The sequence below is a fragment of the Hakea prostrata genome, chromosome 1, assembly GCF_041222555.1.
Source record: "Hakea prostrata isolate BN-2017 chromosome 1, UWA_Hpros_2, whole genome shotgun sequence".
Lineage (NCBI taxonomy): Eukaryota > Viridiplantae > Streptophyta > Magnoliopsida > Proteales > Proteaceae > Hakea > Hakea prostrata.
In genome coordinates this window covers 12,995,866-13,012,369 of record NC_142600.1, presented here as the reverse complement: position 1 = coordinate 13,012,369, position 16,504 = coordinate 12,995,866, and the positions used below count along the sequence as shown (strand labels likewise).

Genomic DNA, 16,504 nt, shown 5'->3' with positions numbered 1-16,504 from the left:
GTAGTTAGACCAACAGTAGCTTTCAAACATTGGCACCCTTCACAACAGTGCAAGAGATGCTTCCATTATGACTCTAACACCTTGAGAAAATCTTAGTTCTTAAACTGATCATCATTTTCATATGCTAGAGAAGAAAATTATATCTTTTTTTCCACCAAAAAAAAACCCTATATAAAATGAGTCTCTCTGTGTCTCTGTCTCTGTTTGCAATAAATTAGGACAGAAGGGTCTAATAGAGATTAAGGACATTAGCCGGCTCAAAATTGTAATACAATGATTCTGGACTAACATGTTGAAACCATCAAATCTGGGTTGACCCGTTACCATGGTAGCCAAAGACTTAGCCACTAATAAATTTGCATGAATTATAACCCGATCCGACGATACGCGAACCGGTTTACCCATTAATACACCCGGTTTTGTAGTCGAAAATGTCGGCTATTTTCTAACAAATTTGGCATGAATTAACAAAGCCAAGGCGGAAAGCAGAGTTGTAAAGATGTGGTCACACTAAAATTTGCAGACAAGAAAAGAGAAAAGAGAAAAGAAAAAAGAAAGAAAAAAAGAAGGATAAAGGAAAGGAAAAGAAAAGCCAAGAGAAAAGGTTTAGTTGTCATTGGTAGACTAACAACTAATCCGGCATTCGTGAGCTTCTAGAAGGCTTTCCCATACATGAGAAAATCACTTCTGTATGATCAGATCAGTCAACTTATTATGATTACTTTACAATTTTATGCATGACCTCAATATATACACCAGATCCAATGGTAATTAAATATTATCAAAAAATAAAATGATATTTGACATGTTCTTCACATCATTCTAGTTTTTCTTTTGATAATTTATATCATCAGAATATGACTTGCAATCTTGCATTTAAAGGTGTCAATTCTTGGTTATATGATTTACTAGTAGGAATTTAAACTATATATACCAAGTAAATTTTTTATGATGATATACTTGTATTTTCTTAATATTTAATTGATATTAATATGAACAAAATAAGATAAATAAACTATACAGTACCAAGGAGGGAGGCTTTCATGGAGGCTTTGCCGAGCAGCTTCACAACTTTTAGGTGCTTGAAGTTGAGTTGATTATCATCTTGGAGGATTTTTGTTCGCGCCTGGCGCACAGAAAAATAAACGGTTGGATGGATGGGTTCTTTGGTAATTAAAGTTATTAAGTCAAAAGCTTCCTAGAATTACAAAAACTAACCCCTCATTGAATCAAAATTTACAAAAATAGGGTTGTTGAACCTAACCCCTGTTACCTGGTTTTCTCATTTCTAGTGAACGGGTTCATCCTCTTTCTCCATCGGGAGGAAGATGAAACTAAAATCTTACCCTTGTTTTGAGTTTTCTTTGTAAGATGTAGAGGTGGGTAATCCTTGCTTCAATCAAAGATGATGACATCAAAGACCACGGAACCTTCATACCCAAAAACCAAGAAATCCCCGATTTGAAGATCGTTGTCTCGCACAAAATTAGTCCAACCCTTTTGGAAACAGAATCCTTTTAGCTTCACAGGCCATGACTTGCCATGAAGATGATGATGGTTTCTCAATAAGAAGGCTTCTCCTTCTTCAAAGTTCTCTCCAACTAGGTACTGCCGAAATGCTTTAGGAATCACCTGCAATAGTAAACATAATCAACTATATATTTTTTTTCTTGATTCAAACTAATTTGTTTTTGTAGAAGAGAGTGTGTGTACGTTACAAGCTCCAGACGAGAACGGGGCAAAATAGGGATGAAGAAGTGGGGTTTCTTTGGTTTGATTCTTGTCGGTGCCATTTTCAAAAAGAAAATATTCAAAGCTTATTACCGGTGGAATGTAAAGCATCAAGCCACCATCGAAAATGATTGAAGTGTCAAAGGCAACGGAGACGGAGAGGATGAACTCGTTTTTTGAACTGTTTTCCCCTTCTTCTGTATCGCATTTTATATTCTTGTTTATATGTTGATGTTGAAGACAACTATAACTTGCGTTTAGTTAAATGATCTCCAACTTATTGAATCGATCTTTTCTGTTTTTGTTTGCACTTCGTCTCTGCAGGATCGTCAAGGCTGTGCGACTTGCCATTCAAACAACGATAGGGCATCGGTAGAATCAGCAACAAAGTGCTTGATCGATGACGAAGCTTCAGTTCTTTGAAAAAACTAAAGAGAAATCCAACGACTTCATTGGTACAATCGGATTCAATCGTCTGCTCTCTTGATAGATTTCAAGATCACAAATTCTCCGGCAACAAAGACGCAACCGCCACGATTCTCGAAATCTCCGGTTCCAATTGATTCCGTATTAACTGAAATCAGTTTCTTTTTCCCCCAGTAAATATCAATGGTTACAAATGAAGTCTAATTTATTCATCTAACCCTATATCAGTCATGTACCCGAAGACGATGAAAGCAACGCAGTTAGGGTTTCTTACGGCCCACTTTTTATAAATTTTGATTCAATGAGGGGTTAGGTTTTGTAATTCTAAGAAGCTTTTGGGCTTAATAAGTCTAATTACCAAAGTACCCATCCATCCAACCGTTTATTTTTCTGTGCGCCAGGTGTCATATTATTGTGCCTGCACAAGGATACCCGCGTAGGCAGGAACATAAATCAGGTTTAAACATGGCTAGAAGCAATCCTTCAGGGGAATTTTGATAGGTGTTCTGTTTGAGTTTTAGTTTCATCTATTTGAGTCCTTGACTCTGTTATGTTTATGTACCTAAAAATAAAAATAAAATCTATACAATATCAAATATTAATGCCATTTTATATCAAATAAATATGATACTTGATACAAGAACAATATGAAATATTTATACCAGCTAGTCTACAATACAATATTGATATTGAGGTAAATGTATTTAATATTATACTGACTTCTGTTACCATACCAAATTGATTCCCATACTCATGTGCCTTTCTCCATAAAGAAAAATTGAGAATCCAACATTTAGTGGAGGTGTTAAATATTAGAGGTGCTAGCTAATTCTATCATTCTATGATCGGATATCTAAGTCAGGAGATCCTCCCCAAAACTTGGCATTAAATCCTACCTTGATCCATTAGTATGGGGTAAGTATTCATTATTACCAGGGAATCAAGATTAAAATTTAATTTTTCTCCATAAAATTTTTTTTTTTAAATTTACTTCTTAACCAGAAAATAAAATTGACATGGTATTCAAGTACTCAAAGAACTAAATTCATAAAATAAGTGAAGGGAAAATATCTTCAGGACTGCCATGCCATGGTGGGAACTGGGAGGAGAGGGGGAGAGAGAGAAACCTGACGTAGGCTACAGTGATACATTTCCCAATAAAAAAAAAAAATTGTATGTTTTACGACCGTTGGTTCCTTTTTTATGACCGTTGCGGGCACTAACCCGTTATCGATTCAAAAGAAGCACTTGTCGTGGTATCCATTAATGTAAGAGAAAGTTTCACAGAAAAAGAACTGAAAGGAGAGAAACCTTTGCGGTTGTATCCGATCAGATAGATGGGTTGTGTTGCGTCCAAAGCAGTCAAGGAGGATTTCGATCGAGAACTCCTTGACAATGAACAACATTACACGAATCATGTCGTGTCTCTCACTTCCAGCACTTACGGAGTACTCAATCTCGACCAAGAACTCGTCAAGGAACCAGACAAGAAGACGATGTCTCCCCCTCATGTTTTGCCCCCAAAACTTCGGAGGAAGGGAATGGCGACAGAGCCTGAAGTCATCAATGCTTGGGAGTTAATGAAAGATCTCGAAGATGGAACACACGTATCAAAACAGACCAAAAGTAGCCCCAAATCACGAATAGTAGATGTGGAATTGAGTGTCCCTTCGAAGATCTTCGACTGGATCAACTCCTCGAAGAAGCAGAAAAGAACTGCAGGGAAGGAGAATACACATCGACAGAGTGCAGAAGATGGCACAGTTGGACGCCCAGAACGAAGTCCGAAACAGGTTTTGACACCTTTTTCTTCTTTAGAAAACTTACAGAATGCCACACCCAAGAACGTGGTTAACCCTCTAGATCTAAAGAAGCATGGTTTGAGCGTCCCCTCAGGGTTTTCCAGTTCAAGAAAGATTCTAACTCCCCCGTTTGATCCAAAGCTTCTTGCTGCATCCTCCGAGAGAGAACTGAGCGAAGAGGAAGAGCAGATTAAGAAGATGATTTTTCCAGAGCCCAGAATTAGCAAGGCGCCAAATCGAGTCTCTGTGCTCGAACAGTTCGAGAAGAAGTGCCCCCCAGGCGGCGAAAATGCAGTAGTCATCTACACAACCACGTTGAGAGGAATCAGGAAAACTTTCGAAGACTGCAACAGCGTTCGATCCGTGATCCAATCTCATCATGTCCACATGATTGAGCGAGACATTTCAATGGATTCTGGGTTTCGGGAAGAATTAAGATGCTTGATGGGTAAAAAGGAGGTTAGAGTACCTGTAGTATTCGTCAAAGGAAGGTTGATTGGAGGAGCTGAAGAAATAGTGAAGATGGAAGAAGATGGAAAACTGGGCTTCTTGTTTGGTGGGATTCCAAGAGCCTCAGCGGGATGTGAAGGCTGTGGAGGCATCAGGTTCGTAATGTGTATGGATTGCAGTGGAAGCCGGAAAATCCTGGATGAAGACAGCAAGAAAATGGTTAAGTGTGTAGGTTGCAATGAGAATGGATTAATACAATGCCCCATCTGTTGTTGAACAATTTTGCAGCTCTATCATTCCTCAGAGACCCAGAGAGGAAATCTGAAGATTCCTTAGTTGGCAACAGAGAAAATGGTTTGATCCAATGCTCGTCAAATTACCTGCCCCAGAAAGGAAATTTCAAGATTTCTTTAGTTCTCTAGAGATTCCTTATTGAGTAGAGAGCTCTTGTGTACACTTCTACCATGATTTCCTTCATTTCTTTCCTCTAATGTAATAACGAAACAGTTATTCATCTTGTGGAGTGCTTGAACCTCACTTTAGAGGTATGGGTTCGTCCGATCCAAGTCTGTCTCCTGAAAATTAAAATGTTCCATTTCTCAAATAATTTGTGTATCTGCCATTTACCTGCGTACCAATATATTAAATATACATTGTAGGTTGTCTGATGCAAGTGATCTTTCTTTTTACATTATACGTCGTTACTGGCAATGAAATTGACCATTAGAACCAGCTACACGACCAGGAACACCATTCACGGCACACTGACGCACCACACTCAATGAGATACACAAACACTGCAATTCTTGAGAAATATTTTCCTACTAAAACTGGGCATCAGGAATACAACGATATCAAACCCAAACAAAATAAAAATAACTTAGCTTAGCTGCTCATGCCTTGGCATCGACGGGTGCAATTAACAATCGAGCTCTCAACACAACCGGTTCGATTAAAAATTGTGTATTACATTACATGGATCCGGATAGTTAGGTTCAAATCTTGTAGTCGAACCCAGGACTTAATACCCTTCTACCCATAACCTGCCAACACAGCTACTGCAGTCCTACAATTGGAACAAATCTCTCCATGACTGGCAAAATATTGCTAATACAGAAGACGCTCTTTTCACTCTTCCAAACAGAACCCATCCGTTTGAAATCAATACGGCCGGTATCGACTCCCACGGCCACTATCGCTACTCTTCTTTCCCCCACTTGAGCTTCCACTGCTCCTGCTGCCGCTGTTTCTCTGCTGCTGCTGCTGTTGCTGAGCAGCTGGGACATGCTGCTGTGCTCCAGGCTGTTGCCTGCAACAAGTGACACAACATATTACGCTATATCAGAGGCAAATATTTTACAGATGGGAACAGAAACTGGCTACTGTAGAAATCTTAGAAAGCCAAAGAAAATCAAGCCTTGCTCAGAGAAAGGTACACAGCAATCCAGAACCCACAGCCAATATTTTTGAACCCTTTCTAATCTAAGTCCATTTGTTGTAACGGGATACTTCCAAATTTGGAGAACCCAAGGTTTTCACACCAAACCAACCATCCATCCATTAGCCTCCCAGGGAATGGATCATTTTTTCAGCACATGATCAAATGACTTGTGGATTTCAAAATCTGAGTAAAGAATGTGTAAACCCCAAGAATCAAATTCACGTCCACATTCTACTTAGTAAAGTTTGTGCTAGCTTTCTATACCTGGCATTGTCAAATTATCTAGACTGTAGGAACTACAAAAAGATGCCTTTTTTACATTGAACAGTAAAAATTGTAAATCATAGGACTAAAAAATGTGTGCTTACAGGACATATCCTATCCGTCCATCAGGCAACAGCATCGGCATCATCGCCATGCCAGCAGGAGTAGGTCCCCTGCCATAAATCAGAGGCTGCAAGAAAGAATCAATCCATATCAGAAACGATGCAAGCGCAGTTCAATCATCTCAGAAGTTTATTTCTTCAAAAAGAGCAAAGTCATATCCGCTACCCACAAAAGTTAAAATGGAGAAAAGATATGGGGAATCAAGAACACAATATTCGCAAAGAGGTATTTCACCTGTGCAAATCCTGCAGCACCATAGCCTGCACCAACAGCACCATACGGCAAACCATAACCAACACGAGGCGGATAGGTTGGAAGCAAAGCTGCTTTTTGGGAATTCACTCCTCCATCAGCCTTCTTATCTGCTTGTGGCTTTGCAAGAGAACACTCCAAGACTTGCCCTGTTAAGGAGGATCAAAAGACATAATTTACACGACCGCTAAAGTTTGGATGGGACAGGGAGAAGGCAGAGAAAATATGAAGCGTGCATCACCTTCTATTTCATAATTCTCTGTGTTCTTCAGTGCCTTCATGGCACTTGATCTCTCTGCAAAATGAACAAAACCAAATCTGCTCTTTTCTTGTCCAGACTTTGCTGGAGGCAACACTACTTTTGTAATCTCACCATGGTGTTCAAATAGTTCCCTCAGCTTATCCTGTGTTATGTTCTTGGGCAGATTCTTCACATACACTGCCTTCACCTATATGAATAGGCAATAGACAAAAAGACAACTTAACAAGACACACGATGGACTTCTCAATGAATCAGGAAACAAACCCAAAATGGACACCCCAAATTTGGCAAAACTAGGCATTTCACTCGATGGGAACCGGAATCTTATAGCCTAACATGTGCCAACTACTACAAAGTTTCAAAAAAAAAGGCCCATTTTACACACAACATGATTTAGCAAAATATCAGTCTACCGCAGTTATAGAAACTTAAAAATAATAATTTTAATAAAATAAAAAATAAAAAGAGGTTCTGTTTCTTAAATATAGAACATTAATGTGTTTACAAGAATATTCAACTAGGTGATGACAACCATAGGATTTATTATATTTAGATAGATTATAACATTGGCAGTAAGCATCATCTAGTGAACTCAAACCATTGACTAACCCAGCAGGCAACCAACAGATGAAAGGCAGTAATACCTGTGAAGAAGAAGCAGACTCAGAATTCTTAGGGTCAGCCCAACTCACAGTTGGAACATTATTGTCTAGCTTAAATTTTGAGTTTGACATCTTCTGTCTTGAATATTCAGCACAAGCATGGTTATAATATTCAATGAAAGCAAAGCCACGGTTACGACTCGAGTTTTGCGGATCCTGAAATTACAAACAAATGAAATAATAAGTTAAATTCAATACCACTAAGACCAGAACCACAGATAATAATAATAATAATAGAAATGCATCTCCATAATTTACAATTAAGGTTCTTTCCCGAAGGAGAAAAATTACACCTAAGGTTTCTATGTGTATGGCTTCTAACGTTTAAAAACTAACACTTGGGTTGCTCCACTCACAAATGGTATGAATTTATGCTAAAAATTGATGAAAATGACTCGAGCTTCCAGATTTATCAAAAGATTAGAATTTACAGGATACAGTTCAACTATCATGCTTCCGCTTTTTAAACAGTCAATTTCCATCATTACTGTTCATTTGACATTTCAAACCATGACAGACATGGTGATATACTCTGATTTAGGACCAGACCACAAACACTTCTAAGGGACTGGAGCAGGAAAGATAGTTCAACTAAAATGTTTTATACTCAAGCCTTTGATGATTTGGATCAATGGTTATTCAATTAAAAGTTCCAATCACCAAAAACAACAATAAAATGACAAGTAGTCAAGAAAAGCATTAACCTTCAGAAGTTCCACAGAATTAACTCCAGGGCCGATCTCTGTCACAATCTTCCTAAGATCCTCCTCTGCCCAGCTTTTAGGAACATTACCAATGAATAGGCGATGCTTTGCTTGAGATGTTGAACACTTTATCTTTCTTCCCTGGAAGTTAAGAAAGAATAAATAAAATTAGAAATTATAGAAAATTAATTTGAAATACCAGATTTCACTGGAAAAGCCACAGAATGAGGGCATCAGAAATGCTGGCAGCCTCAATGACAGCATAATCATAAGATCTTAAGTGTCGCCTATTTTCCTTGCTTGCTCCCACCAAATAATACATAATATTCAAAAAAAAAATTTCAAAATTCTGCTCTATGAAGTGAAGTATAGTAAACAAATCAATGGAATCAAAAAGCCCAAACCTGCAATAATAACATTTTTTCCAAGAAGGAAAATACCGAAAGCAAAGTATCTTTAAACCATAAGCACAGTTTGTGATTGTAAATCAACAGTGACATTCTATCCTTCACTAGGTTGGATTTGTTGGTTATTCCTCCTTGGAGGAACTTCAAATTACAGATTATATATAATGGACAGAATAATTCTGTCATATTGTTGTCAACAATAAACCCTGGATAAAAGCTGGATCAAACAACACCAGTAGGCACACAACTTATCCTATTTCAATTTGAGCACATAATACCAAATGGTGATATTAAATCTGACTTCACAAGAATCTGTCGGAACAAATTGCGCAATAGAATGCTGTAAACAAACTCATATACCTTCAATTCTTTGTTATTCAGCTCCTCAATGGCATTGGAAGCCAATTCCTTGGATCTGAATGTCACAAAAGCATAACCCTTATTCTCCCCCGAATCCTTAGCTTTCATTACCCTGACCTGTGGTGCCAATATCAACATAATTAGTTCACCATGGCTAATATCGAAAGAGAACTATAATAAATAACCAAAAATCTTACCTCCGTGACTTCTCCAATGGACTCAAAAAAGCTTCTCAAATCTTCCTCAGTCGCATCATGAGGAATGCTACCAACATACACTTCAGAGCCATGAGGAGGAAGAGCAAGAAGTTCAGCATGCTTTTTCATTTCATCTTCATCCAAAACCTTGGAAGTTTTCATCTCCTCGTCACCAGAGCTTGCCCGTGCATCAGATCCATTAGCAACTGTAGGCTCTTCCTCCTCTTCTTCCTCTTCTTCTCCCTCCTCCTCTTCTTCCTCCTCTTCCTCCTCTACCTCTTCCACTTCCTCCTCCTCTTCCTCCTCTACCTCCTCATATTCAACCTCCTCTGTCTCTTCAGCATCATTGTCCCCATCAAGGTCTACACGTTCTTCATGCTCATCTGGCTTTTCAATCTCCATCAGCTTTTCAGGTTCCGCCGCCCTTTGAGTTGCTGCAGCATTTGCTTTCGCCCTTGGCATCTTATGTATCTAACTATATAGGTTTGCAAGACAACTGTGAAGGAAGCAAGGAAGGCAGAAGCATTTGCAAAAGGAAGTATACAAAAATGGATAGGTGGAAACAAAACGAAAGGCCAAAAGGAGTAGCCGAGCAAGAAACTCGATTGAACCCGTGCCATGAAGGAATGGATCCAAGGAATTTCAGCGGACGATTTCCAGTAAAGGGATGATAACAGTAGTAAGAGCACTAATAGAGACAGGCAAGAGAGAATTCTGAATGACAATCAAGAGGATGATGATACTCAACAGGTGCACAAAATAAGAAATGAATTTCTCAAAATTTAGACATCAGGCCACTGCCCAACAAATTCTGGCCAGTCTATGTGTTTATATATCTAATTCCGGCAAATGCATTCACAAGAGAGAAAAGAAAAAGAGAGAAGAAACAAAAGCAGCAGATAAGAAATAAGATATCTAATCAACAATTTAAAAAGGAAATAAAGAACCAATTCGAAATAATTCTATTGACTCAACAGTAGGAACATGAGAGGGCTTACAATGCACACACTCTTAAGAGCAATCAGCGATAAGTTGCCACTTTAGTCGAAGCAAGAAGTTCAATGTGGCTAAGTTCACAATTTATGGCATTTCAATAATCCTTTTATACCATTAAATAAAAAGAAGGAAAAAAATATATGAAAACATAAATAAGGGCACACGACGCCAATGAAAAAGTAACTTTAGCTTGAACCAGGTTACTCATGGTTTAGCCATATGGATATAATGTAAGTACCATGTAAGTCCCTACACAGGGGCATGAGAACTGGTAAGCCCCAAAAATTGCAAACAATGCTGAAGAAGTCAACCCCCAAACAGTTCCTGATGAATCTCTTCTTTGTTTTGCCTCAAAAGGAGAAGACAAAACAGGGATGGTTGACTTGTGCACAACTTTCACATCTATCACCTATAATATTCAACATCCTAGCATCTCTATTCCTATTAATTTCCCCAAAGTGTAGTCCAAGGAGAAATACCTTAAAAAATAATTGATAAAATGAAAAACAAAAAAGAAGGAAAACCAGGAACGTATGCATATCTTACAAACCAATTTCTTTCATCTAAGATTGGATTGGGGGTCGGGGGAACATAACAAGCAAAGTTTTTCATTCATTAGCACTGATGTCTCGTGAATTTATATACCTAGATTTATATTTTTCTTTGACACAGTTCAATCAAATCTTATCTGCACTCCTAACTATATTTTTGAAATGTTTAGAAACCATGAATATGCATTTTGTTCAGATGCATGTTTAACATGCAGATAACTGTGACAGATCAACTTCCATGATGTCCTCAGAGTTGCAGCCAATCAAAATAATGTTAAGGGTCCACACAAACCAATCATGTATGTGAAATACATCTTCTATAGTGACTTTGGCACATATATTCTTGTCCATCTCCCGTTTAATTTCATGCATCCAAGAAGCTAATTACTGAGGAAACTTAATTAAAAAAGTAATCTTTAAGCATAAATGTGAACTAGAAGTTTTCTCTGATCTTGGTACTTTGTCCGTTCAGCTCCCTCCCACATGATGAACTTCCAAACTCCTTAATTAATAGACTGCTTTTTGTGATTAAGTCCTATAAATAAAGCTTTTTCAACATTCTGCATTTTATCTCTTTAAAAATTGAATTTTGTGGTCATAGAACATTTCAGTCCACTCGGTCTCTCACACTCAAGTCACTATTTCTTCCTTCTACCATTGGTCTATGAGGTTCATGTTTTCAGGTATAGTTTGAAGAGAATGGAAAACAAATGTGAAATTTTACACCGGACAAACTAGACCTGTAGGCCTCAACCTAGTCCACAGCCTGTACGTTATAACGTGTATCATATCATCTAACGAAAGGACCACCAAGTTTCAGGTAACGAAAATATTCCCATTGTTCAAGGAATAGTAAACTTCTACCCTTTTCTTTCCCGTGTTTATAAGTAATGGTTAACTGACCACATAGTAAAAAAACTACAAGCAACCAAAACCAACCAACGAGAAACAAACAATTTTTCTCCTCCTACCAACTGACTGACACATCCAATCATTTGTTAATTGGTTTATAATTTTGCCGTAGTAACCATCGAAACAATTGGATCAAGTAGCAGAAGCTTTCTTATACGATCAAGTAGCAGAAGCTTTCTTATACAGAACCACATATATGGTGAATACAGTAAATCAAGGAACGAGCACTAACGATAAACATATCTATTTGCAAGCACGAACTTAAAGAAGACGGCTGAATTGAAGAAAAAGAAAAGAAGAGAAGAGAAGAGAAGAGAGAGAGGTAAAGAAAAGATGATTACCGGAGTAAGTCTTGCAGGGTTGATTCGAGAGAGGAAAACCGACGAAGGAAGAAATGTCTTAGATAGGTCAAAAGCCTTTTGTAAACATGGAAACCCTAGAAATAAGTTTAGGGTTTTCGACTTCGGATCGGTCTTCGGCACAATGCATTGGCCGGGCATATATTAGATTACTAGTCGTAAGGGCAGTACCGTAAATTCAATTGGAGCGCGATTACCTAATTTCCCTTATTGCCACCGAGTCTGGTTCAACACCAATGTCCAATCCACATAAGCATAGATGGGAACAGATCTCTATTTTTGGGTGCGTGACTCAGCAGAGGTTCAGATCTACCCCACCAATAGCGATGTGGACTCATAGCATTCCACTTCATGGGCTTTATTAGATGTGTCTTTGTATGTATTTATTTTTTTTTAAAAATTTTCTTTTTCTTTTAGAAAGATAATTTATTTAGGCAAAAAAGCCAAGACCGAGAACTCAAACAAGTCCCTAAGCCAAAGAGTCTCTATTGCAAGAGAGTGAGTTCTCCGAGCTAGGTGATCACCCACTGGATTGATTTGCTTAAGAGTACACGTGAAGGAATATGATAAAAACGACAAATACCCTGAGGGGTGGTCCAACAGTAGCTGTATGACCTCCAAAGAGTCCAATTCCACCGATAGTTTATCCACGCATTCTATCAAAGCGTGGATTAAACCACTCAAAATCACTAGCACCTCCCTTTGGATCACTAAGTTAAACTATGCCAGCTCCAACATTGCACATTTAAACTGGCCCGAATTCCCTTGAATGATGAGGTTAGTCATCCTTTTTCTTCATTATATTTATAAGAAGCATCCCTCTTGAATCACACATTGGTCAAGTGTTACTTTGTCGCATCCAAATCTAACACTCTGTGGGTAAATTATGGTTGAACCTCATGAATTGATCTAGCACTTGTACACAAGAGCAACAAGTAAAAGTGGGTCGATCGTGTTCGTTGGTAGCCACCTATGACAAATTGACGATCATGTCAGAAGATGAGTGCAAAATTGTCCTCAACTGTTAGGGTGCAAAGGACATACAAAGAAAGAAGATAATGAATACATGCAAATTGTCATGAGTATGTTTTAATTACTTTTGATTGAAATAAGTACATTGTTTATCTAAAATAACCCGTTGATGGATGACCATTGGATCTCCCACGTTGCCTTTGATTTTCTTTCCTTCTGAAAGTCCAATTGATCTAAATGGATGGTAAGATGGATAAGTGATAAAACTATGAAGAATAACATAAAGAATGATCAAGTTAAAAAATATGATTATGTTAGAGTTTGATTAAGAATAGCAACTTTGATAAATGATTGAGGTGACACACCATGTTCAACAAAAGCCTTAAAATGCTCATGTGTTTAAGCCTTAGATTGAGTAAGAGGGGGGGTGGAGGGCACCTAACACCCCCCTGGCCCCAAAGGCCCAACGGCTTTTTGTCCTTGTTTTTGTCCATAGCAAACACATAATGATGCACTCTACTCTAATGCCTGTTTTTGCCAAATTAGGTGGCACAAGTCATGTCCTCAACCTTAAGATCAAGCCATTTCATACGTTGAGGACACTGCCTTCCTAAATTGTCCCCCCAAGGTTTTTTTTTCCTTTTCCTCTTTTCTCTCCCCCCCCCCCCCCCCCCCCCCCCCCTTCCTCCCCCCCCCACCTTAAGAGAGATTAGATCTAACCCCCCCCTTCCCCTTAAGCTTCCCTCCTGGTTCAGTTGAATTTACAACTAAATAATATGCAACATTGCCAAAATAAGCATGTAACATCATTAACCATAAAACTAAAAGTATGGAACACCCATGATGATGTTCATATGACCTTCAATAAAACTGGAGTTCGACGATGGAATATGGACAGAGTACCAAGAAAAAAGATGGGTCATCTTTCAGAGTGCAGCAGACAAAATTACGGTTACCATACAACTTCATACAAGATACTGAACCAAGCCTCTGTGTGGGCATGTTGTAGTTGATTCAATCCCCAAGAAGTGAACACTTTTCATTGTGAGGATGATGAAATTGGTACTAGCTCGCCAATCCTAAATCCAATAACCTCAATGCATCTCGCTAGATGAACAAACTTTTAAAGTCACCACCAGAAAGTGTGCATAGACGATTGAATGAAATGGTATCTGAAGAAAAAGAGAAAGAACTCAAACTGATAGTATGACCAAAGAATATACATAACACTAACTATAAGTTTGCCATCTATACTTCCCATAAAAGGGAATGTGGACGTGATGATACACTGGAAATGCACCATCCAATTTAAGGTCCCAAATGGATATAGCCAGGAATATGATTAGTTCACTAAGATGTATGAAAAATATTGACCCTGTATATTCCATTGAGTTGCCTTCTGGCTTAGGGGATTCTTATGGTTGGCCAGCAAGAACCCTTTGATATGGATTTTATTGTTGCTCCTGCTTTTTAACATAATAAGCATCTTTCATAATACTGTAAACAAGCAACTTTTCCCTTCTGATAAAGAGGAATGAATCTCAAAGAAAGAAAAGACTAAGCAAACTAGTTGTAAAGCAAAGACATTTTCAATCAACAAAATGACATAAAAATGATACACACAATGATCAAGAAATTCAAATTTTGGGACAAAACTAGGTTGGTTAGCTAGAATAAAGAAGGGATATAAAAATTATACCAAATGTATCACCAAAGTTCGTCCAAGTTTCTGCATTAATGGATTGGTTTATGTCAGCAATGCCAATAACCTCAACAAAAGTTGTCAGAGGTACGGATGGTGGGCTGCCTTTTATGACTATTTGTTGTTCATCTGTAGATTTACCAATTACAACTCCACCATCAGACCTTACTACTTGAACCACTGTCCGAACTTTTCTTCCTACATACAAGCGCAACAACTCGGCATTGACAAACACTGCAGGGCTAGATGTATCCATATCCTACAAAATATATAAAGTCATTAGGCAAACAGGGAATGGAAAACTGCAGATCTACTTTGATCAGAAACTACTTATTAGGTTTTCACCATCTTTTATGTTCCAGAGTTGTTTTAATGGCATTGCTGATAAGATCAGGAAATGGTATTTTAAGATGGTCAGAGGATGACAATGACTGCATGCAATGATGCATTGCATTTGTAAATCAAGATGGGCAAGCGGGAAGAGACAATTAAACACATTCTAATGATCTGAAAGGAGTCAGAGAGATAACTGGGACTTCCCCCAGCTCAGTGACTAGTTACCTGTATTGTGATACTCAGTAATAGAAAATTATAGAAACAATGCACTGTTACAGGCAACAGTTCTTGATTCAATCAGCTGATCCTTCCAGCAATATGTCGACCACCCCACCCATGCCCTCAATACTAATAATAGCCAAGAAAAATTTCCAGGTTTAAGTCGGCAGACCCAATACTGTTAATTGCACAATGAATTAGGTTAAATAAAAAATCAAAATCAATTGAATAGGATGTATTTGGGTCTCTGTGACCTAAAGAGTTGAGACTTGGACCAGTGAGTAAAAAATTGAATCAAAATCAAAGGGGCAAAAGATAAATCCACAATCATTTGAAACTCCAAGCATGGAGAACAGGCTCGTTTTCTCGCATTGGAAAACAACGAGACATAACTCAAATCATTCACTTGAAAGACAAACCCATAAGAGTTGGATTAAATTGTTTCTTTGGAGGAGGAGGGGGTGAGAAGTCTTCCATATCACAGCACATTTCCCTAGGATATTTTCCGAAACTTGAAACTCTGAAGTTATAGTAATGGAAAAGAAAAAAAATGATTTCAAACTATAAGGCGAATCTATCAGTCTAGCTAATAATAGTATTTTAGGAGTTCAGGAGGATTAAGCACAACTAATCTTAATATATATATATAAAAAGAACCATGAAAACCCTCGTTAGAAAATCATTCAACAGAAGAATGAAGGACAAAATCCCAAAATACGACCACGAAGCAAAAAATCGAAGCCATTTCCCACTAAATGCAGAGAAAAATGAACTTAATCAAGCAAGGATTAAAAGCTAATGTCCAAAAAATATAGAGGCTTCAACACAGGATACTTTTCTGGATAAATAAACGTCGCCAGTCTTACCTAATTGAAAATTGCGGTTGAAAGTAGGCAGAGTTCAGATCAAATGCCCTGATGCTTCTCCCTCTCCCTTTGCTTCAACCGTCCAGGAAACTGTCTAGGTTTTCTAAATATCGAGCGCTGGGAGGCGGGAAAAAAGGGTTTGCGCCTTTTAAGCGCTGGTGAGCTTTCGCGGCAAAATGAAACATGGAAGGTCTTTCTCGGACGAAATTTCGCTCGTATGAAATTGTATGCTTCGGGGTAGTTAAGTCATTTACCAAGACAAATTAGTGAAAGTGTGAAACCCTAAAACGAGAAATCACGGTCAAGATGTCCATCCGACAATCGTAAGCACCAATTATCAATGAGAAATGGAGGAGTAGTAGGATGGTTAGGAACCTGTTGTTTCTCAGTGGAAAGGTCATGGGTTCAACTTCTACTGGCAACATATATAATATCCCTATCCCTATAGGTAAAAAGCGCTTTTGTACCAAAAAATTATCAATGAGAATGAAAAAAAAAAAAAAAAAGAAG

General features: G+C 38.1%; 3 protein-coding genes and 1 long non-coding RNA gene across 5 annotated transcripts; 2 read left to right on the top strand and 2 right to left on the bottom strand.

Annotated features, from left to right (window-relative positions):
• Positions 1–1,258: 1,258 nt before the first annotated feature.
• LOC149027600 (uncharacterized) lies at positions 1,259–2,016 on the top strand. The gene is made up of 2 exons (XR_016172013.1): positions 1,259–1,605; positions 1,698–2,016. It is a non-coding gene; the product is annotated as an uncharacterized LOC149027600 (long non-coding RNA).
• Positions 2,017–3,404: 1,388 nt separating this feature from the next.
• LOC149027599 (Glutaredoxin family protein) lies at positions 3,405–5,063 on the top strand. The gene has a single exon (XM_089164073.1). It carries the CDS (start codon positions 3,495–3,497, stop codon positions 4,683–4,685), a length of 1,191 nt encoding a protein of 396 aa, XP_089020199.1. The 5' UTR covers positions 3,405–3,494; the 3' UTR covers positions 4,686–5,063.
• A 75-nt stretch (positions 5,064–5,138) lies between these two features.
• LOC149027598 (heterogeneous nuclear ribonucleoprotein Q-like) lies at positions 5,139–12,027 on the bottom strand. 2 transcript variants are annotated; one of them, XM_089164064.1, is made up of 9 exons: positions 11,882–12,027; positions 9,082–9,577; positions 8,885–9,001; positions 8,118–8,258; positions 7,396–7,569; positions 6,731–6,938; positions 6,472–6,638; positions 6,219–6,304; positions 5,139–5,718 (listed from the first exon to the last, which is right to left on the bottom strand). In XM_089164064.1, exons 2-9 carry the CDS (start codon positions 9,541–9,543, stop codon positions 5,571–5,573), a joined length of 1,503 nt encoding a protein of 500 aa, XP_089020190.1. In that variant the 5' UTR covers positions 9,544–9,577; positions 11,882–12,027; the 3' UTR covers positions 5,139–5,570. The 2 variants fall into 2 exon arrangements, with proteins under 2 accessions (XP_089020190.1, XP_089020182.1); XM_089164056.1 differs by having other exon boundaries at positions 5,140–5,718; positions 9,082–9,556.
• A 1,598-nt stretch (positions 12,028–13,625) lies between these two features.
• LOC149027597 (replication protein A 14 kDa subunit B-like) lies at positions 13,626–16,253 on the bottom strand. The gene is made up of 3 exons (XM_089147130.1): positions 15,995–16,253; positions 14,571–14,832; positions 13,626–14,043 (listed from the first exon to the last, which is right to left on the bottom strand). The coding sequence occupies exons 2-3, from the start codon at positions 14,827–14,829 to the stop codon at positions 13,979–13,981; spliced, it is 324 nt and encodes a 107-aa protein (XP_089003256.1). The 5' UTR covers positions 14,830–14,832; positions 15,995–16,253; the 3' UTR covers positions 13,626–13,978.
• Between the last annotated feature and the right edge of the window lie 251 nt (positions 16,254–16,504).

What these genes read in the sequence shown, in the direction of transcription:
- LOC149027599 (XM_089164073.1), top strand. Translation starts at nt 3,495, where the DNA reads ATGGGTTGTGTTGCGTCCAAAGCAGTCAAGGAGGATTTCGATCGAGAA.
- LOC149027598 (XM_089164064.1), bottom strand. Translation starts at nt 9,543, where the DNA reads ATGCCAAGGGCGAAAGCAAATGCTGCAGCAACTCAAAGGGCGGCGGAA. An exon ending in ATTCTGTGGAACTTCTGAAG is followed by an intron (nt 7,570 to 8,117) that starts GTTAATGCTTTT and finishes TTGTAATTTCAG; the next exon opens with GATCCGCAAAACTCGAGTCG. An exon ending in AGAGAATTATGAAATAGAAG is followed by an intron (nt 6,639 to 6,730) that starts GTGATGCACGCT and finishes CCTCCTTAACAG; the next exon opens with GGCAAGTCTTGGAGTGTTCT.
- LOC149027597 (XM_089147130.1), bottom strand. Translation starts at nt 14,829, where the DNA reads ATGGATACATCTAGCCCTGCAGTGTTTGTCAATGCCGAGTTGTTGCGC. An exon ending in GAACTTTGGTGATACATTTG is followed by an intron (nt 14,044 to 14,570) that starts GTATAATTTTTA and finishes CTTTTTCTTCAG; the next exon opens with ATACCATTTCATTCAATCGT.